Below are 17,997 nucleotides of genomic sequence, written 5' to 3'. Positions count from 1 at the left end.
AGCTGCATTACCATCGCCAATGCCCTAATATTATCCAGACCCGACTATTGTAATGCCATGTATCTAGGAGCCAACAAATATATAACAGACAAGCTCCAAACTCTGCAAAACAATGCACTCAAGACAGCCCTCAACTTACCACACAAGGAACACATATCTAACAAAAGAAGAGAACATAAATGGCTCCAAATCTGCGACCGCATCTCACTCAAAACAGCATCACTCACCTTCAAATGCTTAAACAACGCTGCCCCCCCTCCCATACCTGGCAACCAGATTAGTAAAAAACCTCCACCAGGTCGACCAACACTTATTGCCTACAGGTACCCAAATTCAGAAAGCAAAAAACAGGCGGTAGCAGCTTCCCTGCCCAACACTGGAATGCCCTCCCTCTCAACATTGGAACTGACCAATCTTATTATAGTTTTAGGCGAAACACCCTCGCCTGGTTACGTACAAACAATCCCCATGACTGAACAGTGCCTCTGCATCCGTATCCAACCTCACTGTATATATGTATATAAACAGACCCACCAAAATGTATAATATTGTACGTATACTTGTATATATGTCTACTCAACAGACCGTTGTAAGAAACGCTATGCTCTACCTACCTTTCAACTGTTTTCCTACCCTGTAACCAAGTCTTTATGTATACTTACCTTCTGCTCTCTGTAGCGCCCCGTTACTTCTGGGTTCTGCGCGTCATATCAAATAAACAAACATCACTGTGGAGAAATAACTTTGCATCCCAGTTAAGTATCAGAATCTGCTTCAAACTCCCTTATATAATACAGCATGGTAGCCGTAGCAAGTTCCAGAGACAACCGAGATCATGTTCATCTCACATGCACTTGGCGGGAAGATGTTTGGATTACGATGTGAGGCTCTAGTGAGAGCTAATTGCTTCTGAAGAAAATTACTAGGCGGGTCATTGGAGTCCTAGAAACTAACCTTTAGAGCTTGGTACCCAGGCAACTCTGCATCTTCAGTGATCATTTGATGTTCAGTAAATCCTTAAAAACAGAGGATGTTCAATTGGCTTCAAAAAAGGAAATGGCACTCAACTGTTGATCCAAGGACCAGATTCAATCAGGTCAGTCTCACCCAAGCACTCTCCAGAAACACAGGAAATTAAGAACTTTAACTCAAGCATCGGAAAAAGGCAGGGGGATCAAGGCAACCAACTAAAACGTGCCTAAAACAGCACCCTTTATTACAATTATACAAAAAACAAAATCAATGACAGCTGAGCCTGAAATATCTTTAATATATGTTTTGACCCGTCTTTGCCAATAACCAGCTCACCATGATCTTATTTTTTATTTCGATTTGTTTTGGCACAGTAAAGCGCTTTAATGTTTCTATACATTTCCTTTTACAACCTTTGCATTATTCACTCAGCCTGCCTCACACTGCAGCTGAACGCTCGTAACCCTCAGCAGCTATTACACTAAACTCCAAGGAAGGTGTGGAGAGTTTACGCTTCACAACTCTGAAGGTTTGGAATGTTTGTTTGGTTGTAAAGCAGGAATGTTGCAGGAAACCCCCTCATTCCACCTCAGGTTCTCCAAGCAGTCATCAATGCATGATGGTTGAGAAGGTTACTAAACCCAGGATCCCTCACTGAATAGACATCTTGATTACCAGGAATCACAGAACAGTTTAGAACCCGGCTCTCCCGCTAACATTCCCATCACAGTGCCCTTTCTTCCAGAGACCAGTGCAGTGACGCCACTAGAATGGCAGCCGTTGCACTTTATAAAACAACTTTCTAGGCATACATTAGTTTGAACATGTGCATATTTTTCCGATCACATTTTCTATTTAGGAATAAAACCCATTGGATTGGTTTGTGTTCCTTAGACTGGAAGGTTAGCAGGACAAGAAATGGAGGTGAAATACGGTATAAACAGTTTAGTGCTCACGCTTGTGCAGCGATGTACTGCGAGGTGTCCCAATACGGATCGTGCCTGTTATACCAAGTTATTATTAAAGTAATTTCAGACCGTAAACTAAGCAGTGCATTGCGGTGGGACACCGAGGACCTTGCCTTCCATCACAAATAAATGTTGTGTCTTTGCATGCCATCACTAAAATAAATTCAGTACGCTGGTGCTCCCATTTCAGTCAAAACCAGAACTGAATTTTCCCCTCGCACGAGTGACAATCGAAGAGATTACTGCCCGGATCGAGCCGAGTTGATGTTACAACAAGCAGGGATAAAGTCAGAGTAAGAGGGTACTTGGTATGTGCTAGTATCCCTTGTTCATACTGCTTTAAGCCAAGGAATTTCAGACCATTTAGTGGGTTGAGCAGACGTGGCAGAGATGTGTATGTAACCTACAGGGCACAGGTTTGTCATGCTATGACAATAGTCCTGTGGGTTGAATATGTGTTGCCAAACCGGCTACCTGCAGGAGGGAGACGCAGAATAATAACCGCCAATTAGAGTGGAGTGGCAGCTGCAAAGACCGATCTAAACTGTACGTCAAAAACCTGTTTTCTAATACGGGAAGTGGGCTATGAAATATCTCGGCCTCATCTAAATGTTCCTACATACAAAACGCCTGCTCATTTGCATTCCCTTTTCACAATAATTATAGCACACGATGAACATTGGGACCACTCCTGCCTCGAAAATAAAATTTTCAGACAATGGTTGTGTGCTTTTCTTCATAGAAATTCAGAACTTTCCACCACAGATGACTGACTATTTGCGCGCCCCCTCATTCTACATCTAATACATAGCATTGCCGATAAATCGGGCATAAAGACGTTGCAATGAAAAGCAACAGTACTTTAGTGTCACTTGGTTTTGCACTTCCACAGCACTGGCTGCGAATGAACTATAAAGAATGACTGCACATTTTCTCTGAACTGGTGACGTGACTAGCCAGAAGTAATAAACAAGTGAGGAAGTAATTACCAAAACAGTGATATTGGATCACAAATTAAGATGGAATACAGTTTACTTTACATTTAGCCTACCTGCTTGAAGCATTCAGGTCTGAGAAGGACATCTCCCTTTCCTTGATAGATGTAATCACTGCAGGTCTTAATTACCAATCAATAACTCCAACTATCCAGTTATTTGAAAATGTGATCTCAGTTTGGATTAGAAGAACAATTTACTCTTACCTGGTAACGTTCTTTCGATGGGATGGTCCGACGACTTATTCCATATCTATGACAGGTAATCACCACAGCTGTGCTGCTTTAGAAAATCTTTCGACGTCTGCGTCCTGCGATGACGTCGATACGCTGTCCTAGAGGGCCTCCGTTGAGCCGACGTCACCGGATGTTATAAGTAGGACGCCCGTAGCCTCAGTTGTAGTTTTTTCCTCCGAACGTGTGGCACCAATCTTCTGCCAGAATAACTACAGAAAGCCTTGCGGAAACGTAAGCTGCAATCACATAAGAAATTCTGTAGCGGGGCAGGTAGGGAGGGAGCGATACGGAATACGTCGGACCATCCCATCGAAAGAACCTTACCAGGTAAGAGTAACTTGTTCTTCGAGGGGATTGGGTCCTCCGACATATTCCATATCTATGACAGGCTCCCGAAGCAGTACCAACGTATGGAGGAGGGAAAAGAATTTAGAATATAGAAATTTAGAATGCCCAATCAAATTGCAGAGTAAAGGACCACCTTGCCAAAGGCCAGATCCGATCCTGCCCATGGACAGAGTCTAGGGAGTAGTGTCGTCCAAAATATGGACCGAAGCCCAAGTGGCCGCTTCAGAGATGTTACGAATAGGAACACCCCTCTGCAGGGCAGTAGAGGCAGCCATACCCCTAGTAGAATGGGCCCATAGGCCTACCAGAGGGTCCTTCCCCGCCAAGCGGTAACATTCAGAAATTGCCAAGATAATCCATCTAGACAAAGTCTGCTTAGTAACAGCTTGTCCCAAACGCCTTCCAGTGCAACCTATAAAGAGCTGATCGTCCACTCTGACCTGGGACATGCGTGAAATGTAGAAACTTAAAGCTCTCCTAGGATCCAAACTATGGAGCCTCTCCTCTTCCTTACCATGATGCGGAGGAGGATAAAATGCCGGAAGAACAACGACCTGGCCTAAATGAAATTCCAAGACAACTTTCGGAAGAAAGGAAGGACAAACTAAGGACAACCCTGTCCTTATGAACCACCGTGAAGGGTGGCTTAACAGAAAATGCCTGCAACTCACTCACTCTGTGAGCGGAAGTGAACGCAACTAAAAACAGTTTCAAGGGTTAGTCTCAAAGGACAAGAATGTAAAGGTTCAAATCGAGCACCCATTAGGAATTTTAGAACAAGGTTCAAATCCCAACCGAGCACCTGGAAAGGTGACAGTGGGAACACATTAGTGAGCCCTTTCAGAAACTGAGAAATCAAAGTAATTTTGAAATAGAACACTCCTCAGACGAGCGCTTAAATATGGACAGCGCCGCCAGGTAACCTTTAATGGTACCCACCTGCAGGCCCTTGTGGGCTAAAGAAAGCAAAAAAGACAGAGCAATGGCACATGAAAAAGGATCCACATTCTTAACCCTGCACCAGTTGCAGAACTTTCTCCAACGGCAACGTTACAGGGACTTTGTTGCAGGCCGTCTGGCCGAAAGCAACACCATCACGTCTTCAGGGAGGTCGCAATCCATATACCTCAGCCTTTCAGAAGCCAAGCGTGAAGGTTGAGGGATCTGACCTCTGGATGGAGAACCTGACCCCCCTTCCCGTGAGAGCAGATCGTCTCTGTAGGGAAGATGGCGTGGAGGGCAGATGGACAAGTCGAGAAGGTCCGGGTACCACGTTCTCCGGGCCCATGCCAGAGCAATGAGGATCATCCAGGAACCGAACCTCCGTAACACTTGCGGGTTGACTGGGACTGGAGGAAACATGGACAGCAGTGGGAAGGACCACTCCACCACGAAAGGTCTCCCAAGACTCCTCTTGGAGTAAATTCCCGCGAGCAGAACCTTTCGCACTTCCGGTTGACACTGGAGGCGAAGAGATCCACTTGCGGGGTCCCCCAGAGGGCGAAGATCTCAAGGAGAATTTCCTGAGCCAGCTCACACTCGTGAGAGATTGCGATATGCCTGCTCAGAGCATCCACCGTCTCGTTTTCGTCCCCGGCCAGATGAACTGCCGAGATCGAAACTACCTGCTGGATGGCCCAGAACCGGAGCTGCATCGCCTCCCTGCACAGAGGAAGTGACCCTGCCCCTCCTTTTTGTTGAGGTAGTGCATGGCCACTGTGTTGTCTGTCAGAATCAGGACACACTTCCCTCGCACAGTCGCAGAAAAGCCTTCTTGGCAAGCCCGACGGCCCTAAGCTCCAACAGATTGATTTTGAGTCTGGACTCTGACGGAGACCAACTACCGCTGATTGTCAACTCATTGGCATGAGCTCCCCATCCCGTGAGGGATGCGTCCGTCACGATCGTCACCTCCGGCCAGGGTTGCCAAAATGGAGCCCCCCGCATCAGATTACCTTAGACAGCCCACCACAGAAAGTCCTGGGCGACCGAGGACGGCACCTGAACGGGGTCCGACATCCTGCTGGAGGACTGTGACCACTGCATCTTGAGAGCCCATTGCAGAGATCTCATTCGCAACATGGCCTCCGGCACCAGAAGAATGCAGGATGCCATGAGGCCGAGCAACCTCAAGAACTTCAACGCCGGGAGACTCTGGGCATGTTGAAACTTGTGCACCATCTGCTGAATGTGATGAGCCCTCACTTGGGGAGGGAAACACTGCCCCAGGGACGTGTCTAGCACTGCTCCGATGTACTGGAGCCGCTGAGTTGGCGTCAAGTGGGACTTCAAGTTGAGGGAGAAGCCCAGCTTGTGAAGAGGGGTGCAGGTGACGGACAGATGATCCAGGACGTGCTCGGGAGAGCGTGCCTTGATCAACCAATCGTCCAGGTAGGGGTAGACGTGAATCCCCCTTTCCTGAGATACACTGCCACTACCACCATGAGCTTGGTGAAAACCCTCGGGTGGAGGTCAATCCGAACGGCAGGACCAGAAACTGAAAGTGCGAGTCGCCAACCGCAAACCTCGGGACTTCTTGTGCTTGGGATGGATCGGCACATGAAAGTAAGCATCCTTGAGGTCGAGAGACGCCAACCAGTCCTGCAGTTGAAGAGCCGGGAGGATCTGAGAAAAAGTAACCATCTTGAACTTGTCCTTCCCGAGGAGCTTGTTCAAACTGCGCAAGTCCATGATGGGTCTCAAATCCCCGGCCTTCTCGGAAATCAAAAAATAAGGGGAATACCATCCCTTGTTCCTCTCCGCTACAGGCACCAGTTCTATGGCGCCTTTCTCCAGCAGGGATTGTACTTTCTGCGCAAGGAGCGGATCCGGACTCTTCAAAGAGAGATTCCCTGGTGGATTGTCGTGAGGCCTCTGCCGGCAAGGAAGAGGGCTATGACGTGGGCTATGATCTCCAGAACCCACACATCTGAAATAATGGCACGCCATTCCACAAGATGCTGCGCCAGCCTTCCCCCAACCGGAAAACCATGAGACATGGCCTCATGACTGAGCTGAAGAGGCTGCGACATTGCCTGAGGGTAAAAAGGCAACTGCCCAAGCGGCCTTGGCACTTCGAGTACCTTGTTTTCCACCTCTGGTACCCCGACGGTTGCCCCTTTGACTAACAGCTCCCCTCAATCTACCAAAAGATGAGTAATATCGAAAGGAACCTCGCCTCCATTGTTGTCCCCTAGGACGAAAAGGCAGAGGTTGGCGAACTGCAGCGCTCAGCGACTTTGCTGCAGGTTTGGAGGTCTGCAACCTCTCAAGGCTTTTGCCAGCCTTGCTGCCAAAAAGATGTTCACCATCAAAGGGCATGTTGAGGAGCCGGGCTTTTACATCAGGAACAAACCCCGACTTCCGCAACCACGCAAATCTGCGCATTACGGTGCTCGCCGCCATGGACCGGTTGATGCAATCTGCCACGTCCAGACCCGACCGAACGGATTCACTCATGGCATCCTTGCCATCCTGAACAAGAGCAAGAAAGCCATCCCGTTCCTCCCCTTCGGGAATGTGTTCAGCTGCCAACGAGACAATTCCACAGAGTATGAGTGAAACGTGCTAAGGTACACACGGAGTTGGCTGCCTGTAAAGCCATACCCCTGAAGAAAACACTTTCTTCGCCCAGCCATCAAAACGTTTCTCGTCCCTATCAGGAGGGATGGTAGGGTACGCCGCCTGTTTTGCCGGGGCCGTAGCCGCCTGCACCAAACAACTCTCCGGAGTGGGGTGCATAGTCAAGTAGCTGGGGTCGCTACTGGCTGGACGATATTTCTTCGGCAAAGACTTGCTCACTGCCGGGAGACTCTCCGGAGCAGTCCAAGCCGCCGCCGCCCTTCTCTGCAAGGCCATATGGAATGGCAGTACCGGGTCAGTTGGTGGACCTTGGTCAAGGATATTCGTCAGGTCATCCTGCAGAAAATCCACTGGTGGCGTAGACCACCCCAAGTATTCCTTTAGCCACGACATAAGGCGCCGGTACAAGGACTCGGCGTGGGTGCCAGGCTCAGGCCTACCGAACTCCACCTCCAGAGAGGTGTCCAAACCACTGGAGTCGTGCAACAACTGACGTAAGTCTTCAAGCTGGCTATGACCACACAAAATATCGTCCGGTACCTCAACAGGAACCAAACCACCTTCCTCAGACCCTTCTTCCACCTCAGAAATATAATCCAGAGGCTGGAATGGGGGCCCAGAAAAAGGGACAAAGACATTTTTAGACTTGGCCAGAGCCTTTCTAGGGGGTTCCACCGTCCCACGGGGTACCTCCAACAAAGCCTCGAAAGGCGTCGATGGAATGGCCTGGAGGGCATCGAGGACTGGGACCTGGAGCAGGCATGTCTAGAGCGATCACCTCCAAGGTGCTCGATCGCGACGACCACCCGAACCCGAAGGCGTGCGAGTGGCGCTATAGCACTGTCACAGCTGGCGTCTTTCGACGGCGCAGACGGAACGGAATGGAGCGGAGCCCTGTGACAGAAAAATCAGCATCATCTCCTGTCGAAATGAATCCCATTTCGCAGGAGTAGAATGCTTGTTGGGACAAGCAACCCGCCGAGGGCCAGAGCCCTCGGACGAGGAAGGTGACCAATGATGGCGCTCCGTGAGTGCCTCGAAGAGGCAGAGGAATGGCGGGACCTACTCCGGGACCGAGACACCCCCCCGGACCGACGATGCAGAGAGTCGCCCCTCAAATCGTCAGTCGAAAGCCCTGTGGATCTCGACTTCCGAGGCTTGGCCACCTTACCGACAGAAAGCTTCTTCTTAGGCTCCCGCAAGGCCTTAGACGTAAGCGACTGGCAGTCAACACAATAATCCGTGTCGTGGCCCTCACCGAGGCACGAGAGGCAGGCGTCGTGCGAGTCCGTCAACGACATCTTGGACCCGCAGTCCCGACACTTAAAACCCGGCAACGGGGTGGAAAAAGCCAGAGACATCATGGATAATCTTCACAACGAACAGGTTCGAAGAACCGAAAGAACAGAACTCAGAAGAACCAAGAAACGCCGACATCTCCGAAGCGAACACGTTTGCGGAAAAAACGGAACCGAGGCTACGGGCGTCTGGTGTCCTACTTATAACATCTGGTGACGTCGGCTCGACGGAGACCCTCGAGGACAGCGTATCGATGTAATTGACGCAGGACGCAGAAAGATTTTCCGAAGCAGCACAGCTGTGGTGATTACCTGTCATAGATATGGAATACGTCGGAGGACCCAATCCCCTCGAATTGTATTTATGGATACCCAGGAGCTGATTTAAGCTACTGATTATCCAATCTTAATTCGAGCCCTGAAGTGTTTTAAAAACTATATACACAAAATACATTTGAAAACATTCGCCATGGCCATGGCTTCTTTCCGAAAACTAAAGCACCCCGGATATCTTCCTCTTATAACTTTCTCAATCCAGGCCTCGAATTTTAAAGCTGAGCAATCAAATTTTTCTCAAAGTCCTCATTTACAATCACTCGATGCTACTTGACAAATGTTTACACTTACAAGGTGGGATGCCGCGGAGAGGTAAGAAAAAGAAAAGAAAAAAAAAAGGATAAGCCACTTTAAACTTCAATTTGAGTTCATATAGTAAAAGCTATTGTCTGGCACCTATAATGCACCTCACGGCACCCGGTTACCAAAATGACGGATAACTTAATGCCAGTTTTCCAGACACACTGCATTAGAAAAAGGGGTCACCAGGCCTCAAAACATGCGTTGCATTAGGTTAGAAGGCTTTTATACTGCACCAATTCACCAGCATAGTATAGTAATCTCAGAGAACCTAACCAGAACGGCCATTACCAGCATGGACAGATGCATTTAAAGCATTGAAGTTAAGGAAGACTCGGATAACTGCTTGTATTGCAAATGTCATGGTTTTTGAAGATTTAAAATGTAAGCATAGGTCTAATGTTTTAGCATTTCATGCCACAAGACACAATCTGCTAGGTAGTCGGAGGAAGCCGATGACACTGGGTTTGCAATATGAATATCAAGCCATTGAATCTAGTAACCACTGGTCTTTAATAAATACGTATCTGCTGCATACATGTCCCTAAAATTCAAACAAGATTTGCATCCTTGAACCCACATTTTTAGGAAGTTTTTGCACATTTTCATTAAGACACCAAGTCGGGTCCAGTTTGTCATTTCAAAACTTACCTCCCAGTCCAAGTAATCACAAACATCTTCAAAGTTAGTTAGTAGAGACACTGAGCAGAAAAGCCGCGGCAGCTCATCCCTCGTCATTGGGGGAAAACGGCTATCTTTAAGGGCACTGAGAGGAGGAAAGAAAATGCATTAAGCTGTGCTATTTAATGCTAGAGTATTCATTTCAAGAGCCATGACAGTGTGAGTGTCAGTCATTTGTAACAGGTGAACTAAAGATGATGGTACGGTGTAAAAACACCCCTTGTGATGTCGGCTACAAAACAGTTATCCACAGTTATAAAAAACACTTGCCACCAGAAACCATTAAATGATCGGTAATGATAAAAATATACCTTTTATATTATCGATTTCAATGCTACAGTATTGAAACTGTTACAATCTGTTGTGCAAATTAAGACCCGATTCTCCATCACAAGTGCTGCGTTTGCACGTGTAAAGTATAGTTATCAAATGAGCAATTCTCTTGGTTGCAAATCTTGCTTTGCATGTGCTAAAGCCATGCTTATCTTTTGGTACGTGCAGTACCCGAGGACACGCCTGGGAAAGTACGTGTCAGTACCTTCCCTGGCGTGCCCATGGGAACTTTCAGCGTCCCAGCGTCCTTGGAAACCACTGTGCTATTTTTTCAGATTCCTTGCTTTTTTGAAATGCATAGTTTATGCGAAGCAGGCGAAATTACTTCGAGAAAAAAAGCAAAGAAAAAAAGGTTAGTAACTTGCAAATTAAGGACTGCATCGGAGGTGGAACCGAGGTGTCCTCTGCTGTGCTCTTGTTCAAGAAATATGTACGTTTTTCACAGCGCTTTTTCATCTTCCGTTAAAGAAGAAAACTTTCATAAACCCCTGGCAAATATATTTTTTAGCATGGTGACAATGAATCCATTTGACCGTTTTACTGTGTTCAGGTGCAAATACTGTAAAATAGCATCTCTAGATGAGCCCTGCATGCAAGTAAAAGTAACAGACGTGTTCATCTCAGACGCCACCCCACCCCCCAAACTCCACACCCATAGAATGCATCATTAACCACTTCGGATAGGTGACAAACACTGCACAGCACTGATGGGCCTCGTCACTATCCAAATAGGGTGGGATCACTTGCTGAAAGTCTCAACTCCCTAATCTTAAAAGCGTATCAGTAGACGTCTGCAAGCGCCAAGGTGCTATTGTAAACTTTTAAAAGCAGCAAATTATTACAAAAGCGGTATGCGCACATTGGCGGGTTTCTTCGGATGTGAAGCACAATTTAAGAGGTGGAGTGGCCTTGGGGAATTGTGCATTTTTTCATGATTCGGGCACATAGTTTATTACTGTACATTCTCTGAAACACCTCGCCATTAGCCGTTGTAGAAAGTACCAGCTACTGCTCTGAAATCAAAATCGGTTACATTTTTGCAAATGCACTTCCACGTGTACTGTGCGCTGCTCGTGTACGGAAATGCACCTGCAATTGCAAGAAATCTACCACATGCAATCTGTCTACATTCACCAAAGAACATCAGTGCTTTAAGTCTGGGGTTCTAACAAGGGGTGATGCCAAAGTACTTGGAAGTGATGGGAGCAGGGGCGGCGCCAGTAATGGGCTAAAGCCCCAATACCCCTCGCCACCCCCCACTGCCGCCCCCACTCCCCCTTGATACAGCTGGCATAACTGCTGTTACGCCGAGCCGGGCTTAGCCGGCAAGAACCTATCACATTACTCACCTCGGAGAGCAGTGTATCTACTGAAGCAAATACACATCTCTGAGGTGAGAAAACAGTCATTGAAGTGAACATAAAGGCCTAGGATAAAAGCTGATACAGGTGATATCAGTAGTCCCCCCCCTGCCTATGTTGCAGCAAAAGGCTTAACTACCGGCTCAGCTTTTACATGACCCATGCTTTCAAAAATTACCAATAACAAAAAAAAAGTGTGCATGCAGGTATTGTATGCATGCAAGGGAGTGTGTAAGTGGTTGTAGGTTTGTATGCTAGGAGATGTCTGCAAGTGCACACCTATGAATGAATGAAGTGTGAATTACCAGGTTACTCACAGTAGTGACCACCTTACTCCTAGTCCATAGTCCCCTTTCCTCCATACTTATGGGACAGGACCGGAGCACTTTGTAAAAAGCAACCACATTTTTTTCAAAAATGTGTCCCTCCTCTCTTTCCTGCGCGGGGCCCGGCACGCGGCCGTAACTCCGCCCACCGTGGCTCCGCCCCGTGCATCGCCCATCAGTCCTTTTCTATCGCAGGGTCAAGATCCATTAGCAATAACAGAAGAACCTTATTAGAGGGGACGGCAGGCGGGCGTATGGAGGAAAGGGGACTATGGACTAGGAGTAAGGTATTCACTATGGTGAGTAACCTGGTTATAACTCCTACGTCCCGTCCCCTTTCCGCCATACTTATGGGAGATTCCCAAGCACTACTTACAGGAACTATGGGTGGATGGAAATACCCCTTACTGAAACAGGTTCTTCAGCACAGCCTGGCCGAACTGAGCGTCAGCTCTAGAGCTCATATCGAGGCAGTAATGCTTACAGAAAGCAGATGGGGAGGCCCAAGTAGCCGCTTTAGCGATGGACTCCCAGGGAACATACTTCTGAAAAGCAACCGCGGCTGCCTTGCCTCGCACCTGGTGTGCATGGATACCTTTAGGAGGTTTCATCATTTGGACGGTGAAAGATGCCGTGATACAGGCGGCAATCCATCTGGAAATAGATGCCTTAGACGCCGGCCTGCCCTGAGGCTTACCGAAAGTCACAAACATTTGGGAAGAGCTCCGAAGTTCGGAAGTCCTGTCCAGGTAGAACTTAAGAGCTCTTCGGACATCCAGGCAGTGCAGAACCCTTTCCGCCTCCAAGGCAGGGTTCGGAAAAAAGACCGGCAGGGAAATCGACTGATTCAGATGGAATTCGGTCACTACCTTCGGTAGGAAAGCTGGGTTCGTTCGAAGGACTACCTTGTCCTTGTGAAAGACCAAGAAAGGATGCTCCACCGACAATGCCTGGAGCTCACTCACTCTCCTCGCTGACGTAACGGCTACCAGAAAGGACACTTTCCAGGACACGTACTTTAGGTCAACCGTAGCCATTGGCTCAAAGGGTTTATGGCACAGCGCCGTCAGGACTACATTTAGGTCCCAAGGCGAGTGCAGACTACAAACCGGAGGGTAGATGCGTGTCAAGCCCGCAAAATGTGTCTTCACCACCGGGTTAATTAAGGAATAAGAACACCGGTCTGTAGAGAGGTAAGCGGAGATCGCCGAGAGATAAGTCCTGCAAGACAGAACATGAACCCCTGACTCTGCTAGGGAGGATACGAAGGACAGCACCGTGTCAATCGTTGCCACCCTCTGGTCCAATTCTTTCTCCAAACACCAATGACAGAACGTGAGCCATTTATTCCTGTATTGGGATCTGGTCGAGGGTTTCATGGCCACCTGGATAATGCGCATGTTATCCGTAGACCAACCCAAATGCTCTAGAGACATGAACTCGGGTACCATGCTGCCAAGTTGAGCGATTGTGGGGAGGGGTGCCATATCTGCTGTTCCCCTTGGTGAAGAAGATTGGGAGTTACTGGTAACCTGATCGGCAGACACACCGACGGGTGTTGAAGTTCTGAAAACCAAAACCTGGCCTGCCACCACGGAGCTATCAGTAGAAGAGAACAGTTGACAGAGCTCTTCAACTTCCAAATTGCTCGATGAACTAGGGGAAGAGGCGGGAAGGCGTAAGCTCTCATGTTGTGCCATGGAATCCCGAGTGCGTCCCCCAGAGAGGAGGCTCCCAGGCCCCCTCTGGAGGCGTATTGAGGAAGCTTTTTGTTTACAGCTGTGGCGAAGAGGTCCACCTCCGGTGTGCCCCAATGCGAGAAAATCCATGAGAGGATCTCCGCCTTCAAATCCCACTCGTAGCTGACCACTGTCCGCCGGCTGTGGGCATCCGCGGTGACATTCAGCTGGCCCGGGATGTGCACTGCAAGCAGCCAGACCCCATGAAGCACGGCCCCCTCCCAAATCTGGATGGACAGGTCCACGAGAGGGGGAGACTTGGTTCCCCCTTGCTTGTTGATGTAATACATTGATACCACATTGTCCGTTCTTATGCGGACCACCTTGTTGACAATGAGAGGTGTGAACGCCTTGAGCGCCAGAAAAATCGCCAGAAGCTATGAGGAGGTGACCTGAGGTGACCAGAGGTCCGAGACCTGAAGAAGATCGAACGTCGCACCCCACCCCAAAAGGGAGGAGTCTGTCGTGATCGTCACCATGGGGGCTGGGTCCCGGAACACCGCGCCCACCGACAGGTTGCTGAGAGATGACCACCAGTCCAGGTCCACTCTCATGGAATCCGGAATCATTATCCACTTGGAATCCGGGTCCACAGCCTGACGCCAGGAACTCCTAAGAGCCACCTGGGTCCGTCTCATTTTGAGACGAGGAAGAGCCAGTGCACACGAGGGCATGAGGCCCAAAAGCCTCTGGAACCACCAGGCCGACATGGTCTCCGACTGCGCAAACATCTGACACGTGGCTAACAGATCTGCCATTCTGTCCCCGGTCAGATACACTCGGCAGTCTATCGCGTTCCAACGAAAACTCAGGAAAGTCAGGTCCTGTGAGCCCGTCGGGGAGGATTTCCGCCAGTTCACCGACAGCCCAAGATGGAACAGGAGCTGAAGGAGAGACTGGAGGTTGTCCGCTGCTGCCAACGGACAAGGGCTGCGTAGGAGCCAGTCATCCAAATAGGGATACACATGAATACCCTGAAGACGAAGATAGGCCGCAATCACCGAATTCATCTTCGTGAAGATACGCGGCACCGAACTGAGGCCAAAAGGAAGCAGCTGAAACTGGAAGTGCTCCTCTCCCAAAGAGAAACAGAGGTATCTCCTGTGTGGATTTCAAATCAGGATATGCATGTACGCATCCTGAAGATCCACCACGCTGAGCCAATCGCCCATCTGCAAAGAGGAGCGAATCTGGCCGGGCGTGATCATCTTGAATTTCTCTTGGGGTAGGAAAAGATTGAACTGGAAAAGGTCTAGGATGGTGCGCAGACCAGCCTGGTTGGGTTTGGGCACTGTAAACAGCCGGGAGTAGAAGCCCTCCCCTCGCTCCCCAAGGGGAGCGGGTTCCACAGCTCTGAGGTGCAGAAGTTTCTGAACCTCGGCCTTTAGGGAGGGTGAGCCTGACAGCTGAAAAGGAGGTTTGTGGGGTGGGATAGGGGGTAAAGGTAAGCGGAAGCCCGCTCGAGCGACTGACAAGACCAATCTGTCTTCTGTGATGGCCTGCCACGCCTCCCAATGAGACGCAATGCGTCCTCCCACCGGGGTCTCGTGCGAGCGCAGAAAACCCTCACTTGGCAGGCTTATCGGTGGCAGTGCCACCTGAACTTGATGAGGATGAGGAGCGGGAGAAATACCGCCTATGCTGTTGTCTACGGCGGTTATTCCCCGCAGGAGTATCCACTCTGCGAGATTTAAGGTCGAGGAAGCCCCTAAAACCAGAGGAAGGTTGACCTTGCGACAACAGCCTTTGAGCTTTAACCAGAACAGACAATGATTTAGCCGTCCGAGTGCTGTCTTTGGTTTTGGAGAGCTCTACGTTAGTAGAGGAGTGAAAAAGCTCCTTACCATCAAATGGAAGGTCCAGAACCTTGTCTTGCACCTCCTTCGAGAACTTAGTGGCATGCAGCCACGCTTGCCGCAAGGTATCAACCCCAAGCATCAGACCCCGAGCCGAGGTGTCTACGTGGTGAGCCGCAGCCTCCAGGAGATCCTGGGCCAAGACCCTGGCATCGGAAAGGCCTCTGAAATCCTCCAACTTCGATCGGAATGTGCTCCTCAAATTCCGACAGACCTCTCCACATCCGCATGTTAGCTCCCGCCAAAATCAATTCTGCATTGGCCTGCCTGAGCTGTAAGGCCGAATTGGCAAATATTTTCCTCCCAAGGGAGTCCAGGAGCTTGTCCTCCTTTCTCAAGACCTGAGTAGCCATTGCGGAGGAGGATGCTGCAGGGCTGGATTGCAAGGTGGCCGCAGCCATCACTGTGGAGGAGGGAGGCGGACAGACAAGGCCACTTCTTCCGAAGAATGCAGCCTGTACCTTGCGTCTATCTTTTTATTGACAAAAAGTCCCGAGTGTGGTTTTTCCCAAACTCTATGGACCTCGGCCAGAACGTCCTTCTGCAAGAACAGGCCGGTACGCTCCAAAGGAGACAAGGTGAATGCCCCAGAAAGCATGCCCTCCTGTGGAGCAGGTGCCTCGGGCACTGGAACATCTAAGAAAATCATCATGTCCAGCACCCGGTCATGGAAAGCTCTGATAGAGCGGGGAAGGTCCTTGTTGTCCTGATCGCCTTGAGGGTCATCTGACAGGTCAGGATCCTGCTGAGCCGTGTCAGGCACTGCCTTGTCCACTGGGGACAATGGTGGCACAGGCGGAAGCGCAGGGGGGAGGCACCACGGGCAAGGGAGGCGCCGGCTGGACCACCGACGCAGCGGGTGGAGCCAGAGGCTCGGGTGGACATATCTCCTTGAAAAGCCCTTTGAAATATTCCCTCATGGGGTCGGCATAAGCACTTGAAATTTACCGAAAAAAGCGTCCTCAGGAGATTGCTTTGGAACCTGAGGAGGCCTCTCATGAGGTGGACAAATCCAGGGACGTAACGGAGAAAGGTGCCACACCGGCCCCTCCACCGACGAATCCACATAAATCAAGGGAGCAGGCCCCGCGGGCAACGAAACATTGGGCGGAAGAGGCATCCAGGCGTTCCAATCATAAACCGGCCGGTAAGGATGCGCACAAGGGACCTTAGGTTCACCCGAAGGACGGAACCCTACACCAGGGGCCGATGGCGTAGTTTTAGGGGTAGTACCTAAAATGGCCGCCGTGGTCGTGTTGGGAACGGCCGCCATTTTGCCTCATCTGAGGGGAACTGCGGCACATGAGGAAGTTAGGCAGGGGTCCCCGTCGATGGGTCAGGGGTCTTAATTTTAGCCTTAACGTAAGGAACCTCGGCAGAGCCGGTACTATGAGGCCTGGAATGTTTCTGCGACATACCAACCGCCAACTGAGCCTTCGAATAAACTTTCTTCTTTGGGATACAGATCTGGTGTCACCACAAGAGCGGGAACGGTGCGCTGTCACCAACAGGGCCTTGCCCGGCCCCTCAGAACTGTTGGTATCCTTAGCCTCTGTATGAGGGACCTCGGACCTAGGCCTGGTAGAAGCCTTATCGGCACGGTCCTCGAACATCCGTTCGGTAACATCAAGCCCAGCCAAGACCTCGGGGGGCACCCCGGTTTCGTTTGAGGGAAGCCAAAAGATCGGCCTCAGAGCAAGCTCCGGTACCCCACGACTCAGTAGAACTGGGTCTACAAACAGCCCCCACAGGAGGGGCCTCGGAGCGTACTCTGGTGGACACAGGCCTCTTACGGAGACCCTCGGAGAAAACTCTGGTAGAATTATTAGGCCCGACAGGCACCTCAGGGCGAACCCCGGTAACAGAGCGATCAACGCCCCTCCCGGCTCGAGGGGAACCCGGAAAGGTATCCCCCAGCCGGGGTGCTCTGAAAAGTAAAGAACTTACCAGGCGTTTTTTCTTCTCGTCGATGAACGCCTGAAAATGCGAAGGAGGAGTCCGTCCGAACACCACCTCCGACCGCTCCAACCGACGTTGAAGTGCCCAGACCGAAAGGGAGTCACAGTAAAAACAGGAGTCCCAACGGTGTTCCGGACCCAAACACTCTAAACAAAGAGGATGGGGATCCGCCCTCGCGAAGCGACGGTGAGACGAACAGTCTGGAAAATCTAGTTTAAAAGACAGACAGACTAGTAAACGAACGCTAGCGAGAGCCAGAAAGGGGAAAAAGGGAAGAAAGTCTTCCGAGGATGCAAGTGCGTCCGGCCCCAATCGTGCGGAGAAAAGGACTGATGGGCGATGCGGAGCCAAGGTGGGCGGGGTTACGGCCGCGTGCCGGCCCAGCGCAGGAAAGAGAGGAGGGACACATTTTTGAAAAAAATGTGGATGCTTTTTACAAAGTGCTCCGGTCCCGTCCCATAGGACGGAGAGATGTCCCATAAGTATGGAGGAAAGGGGACTGCACGTGTTAATGAGCACAAAGTCTAAATGTTCTGGGTGCTCCTGTGAATGACGGATCAGCTGCGTTGGTGTATGTATCTATGTATGCAAGCAGGGGAGAGGCATTGGAGCATGAACATTTTCTGACAAGAGCATGGCATGTTTTACTGCCTTTTTTGGATAAAGGAAAACCAACAGGAGTATGTTACTACATGGGGGATATTGGT

The 17,997-nt window shown here is 49.9% G+C and overlaps 1 protein-coding gene across 1 annotated transcript in view; it reads right to left on the bottom strand.

The window, feature by feature from the left end:
- Nucleotides 1-17,997, bottom strand: part of AMMECR1 (AMMECR nuclear protein 1) — a 935,552-nt gene that overhangs the window by 495,158 nt on the left and 422,397 nt on the right. The window contains exon 3 of the mRNA XM_069612614.1: nt 9,687-9,801. Within this exon, the coding sequence (XP_069468715.1) occupies nt 9,687-9,801 (115 nt within the window). The remainder of the gene's footprint in view (nt 1-9,686; nt 9,802-17,997) is intronic.

This window comes from Ambystoma mexicanum, chromosome 5p (assembly GCF_040938575.1).
Source record: "Ambystoma mexicanum isolate Mex_15411 chromosome 5p, UKY_AmexF1_1, whole genome shotgun sequence".
Lineage (NCBI taxonomy): Eukaryota > Metazoa > Chordata > Amphibia > Caudata > Ambystomatidae > Ambystoma > Ambystoma mexicanum.
The sequence above is the reverse complement of the archived record's forward strand: the minus strand, read 5'-3'. Positions and strand labels throughout refer to the sequence as shown.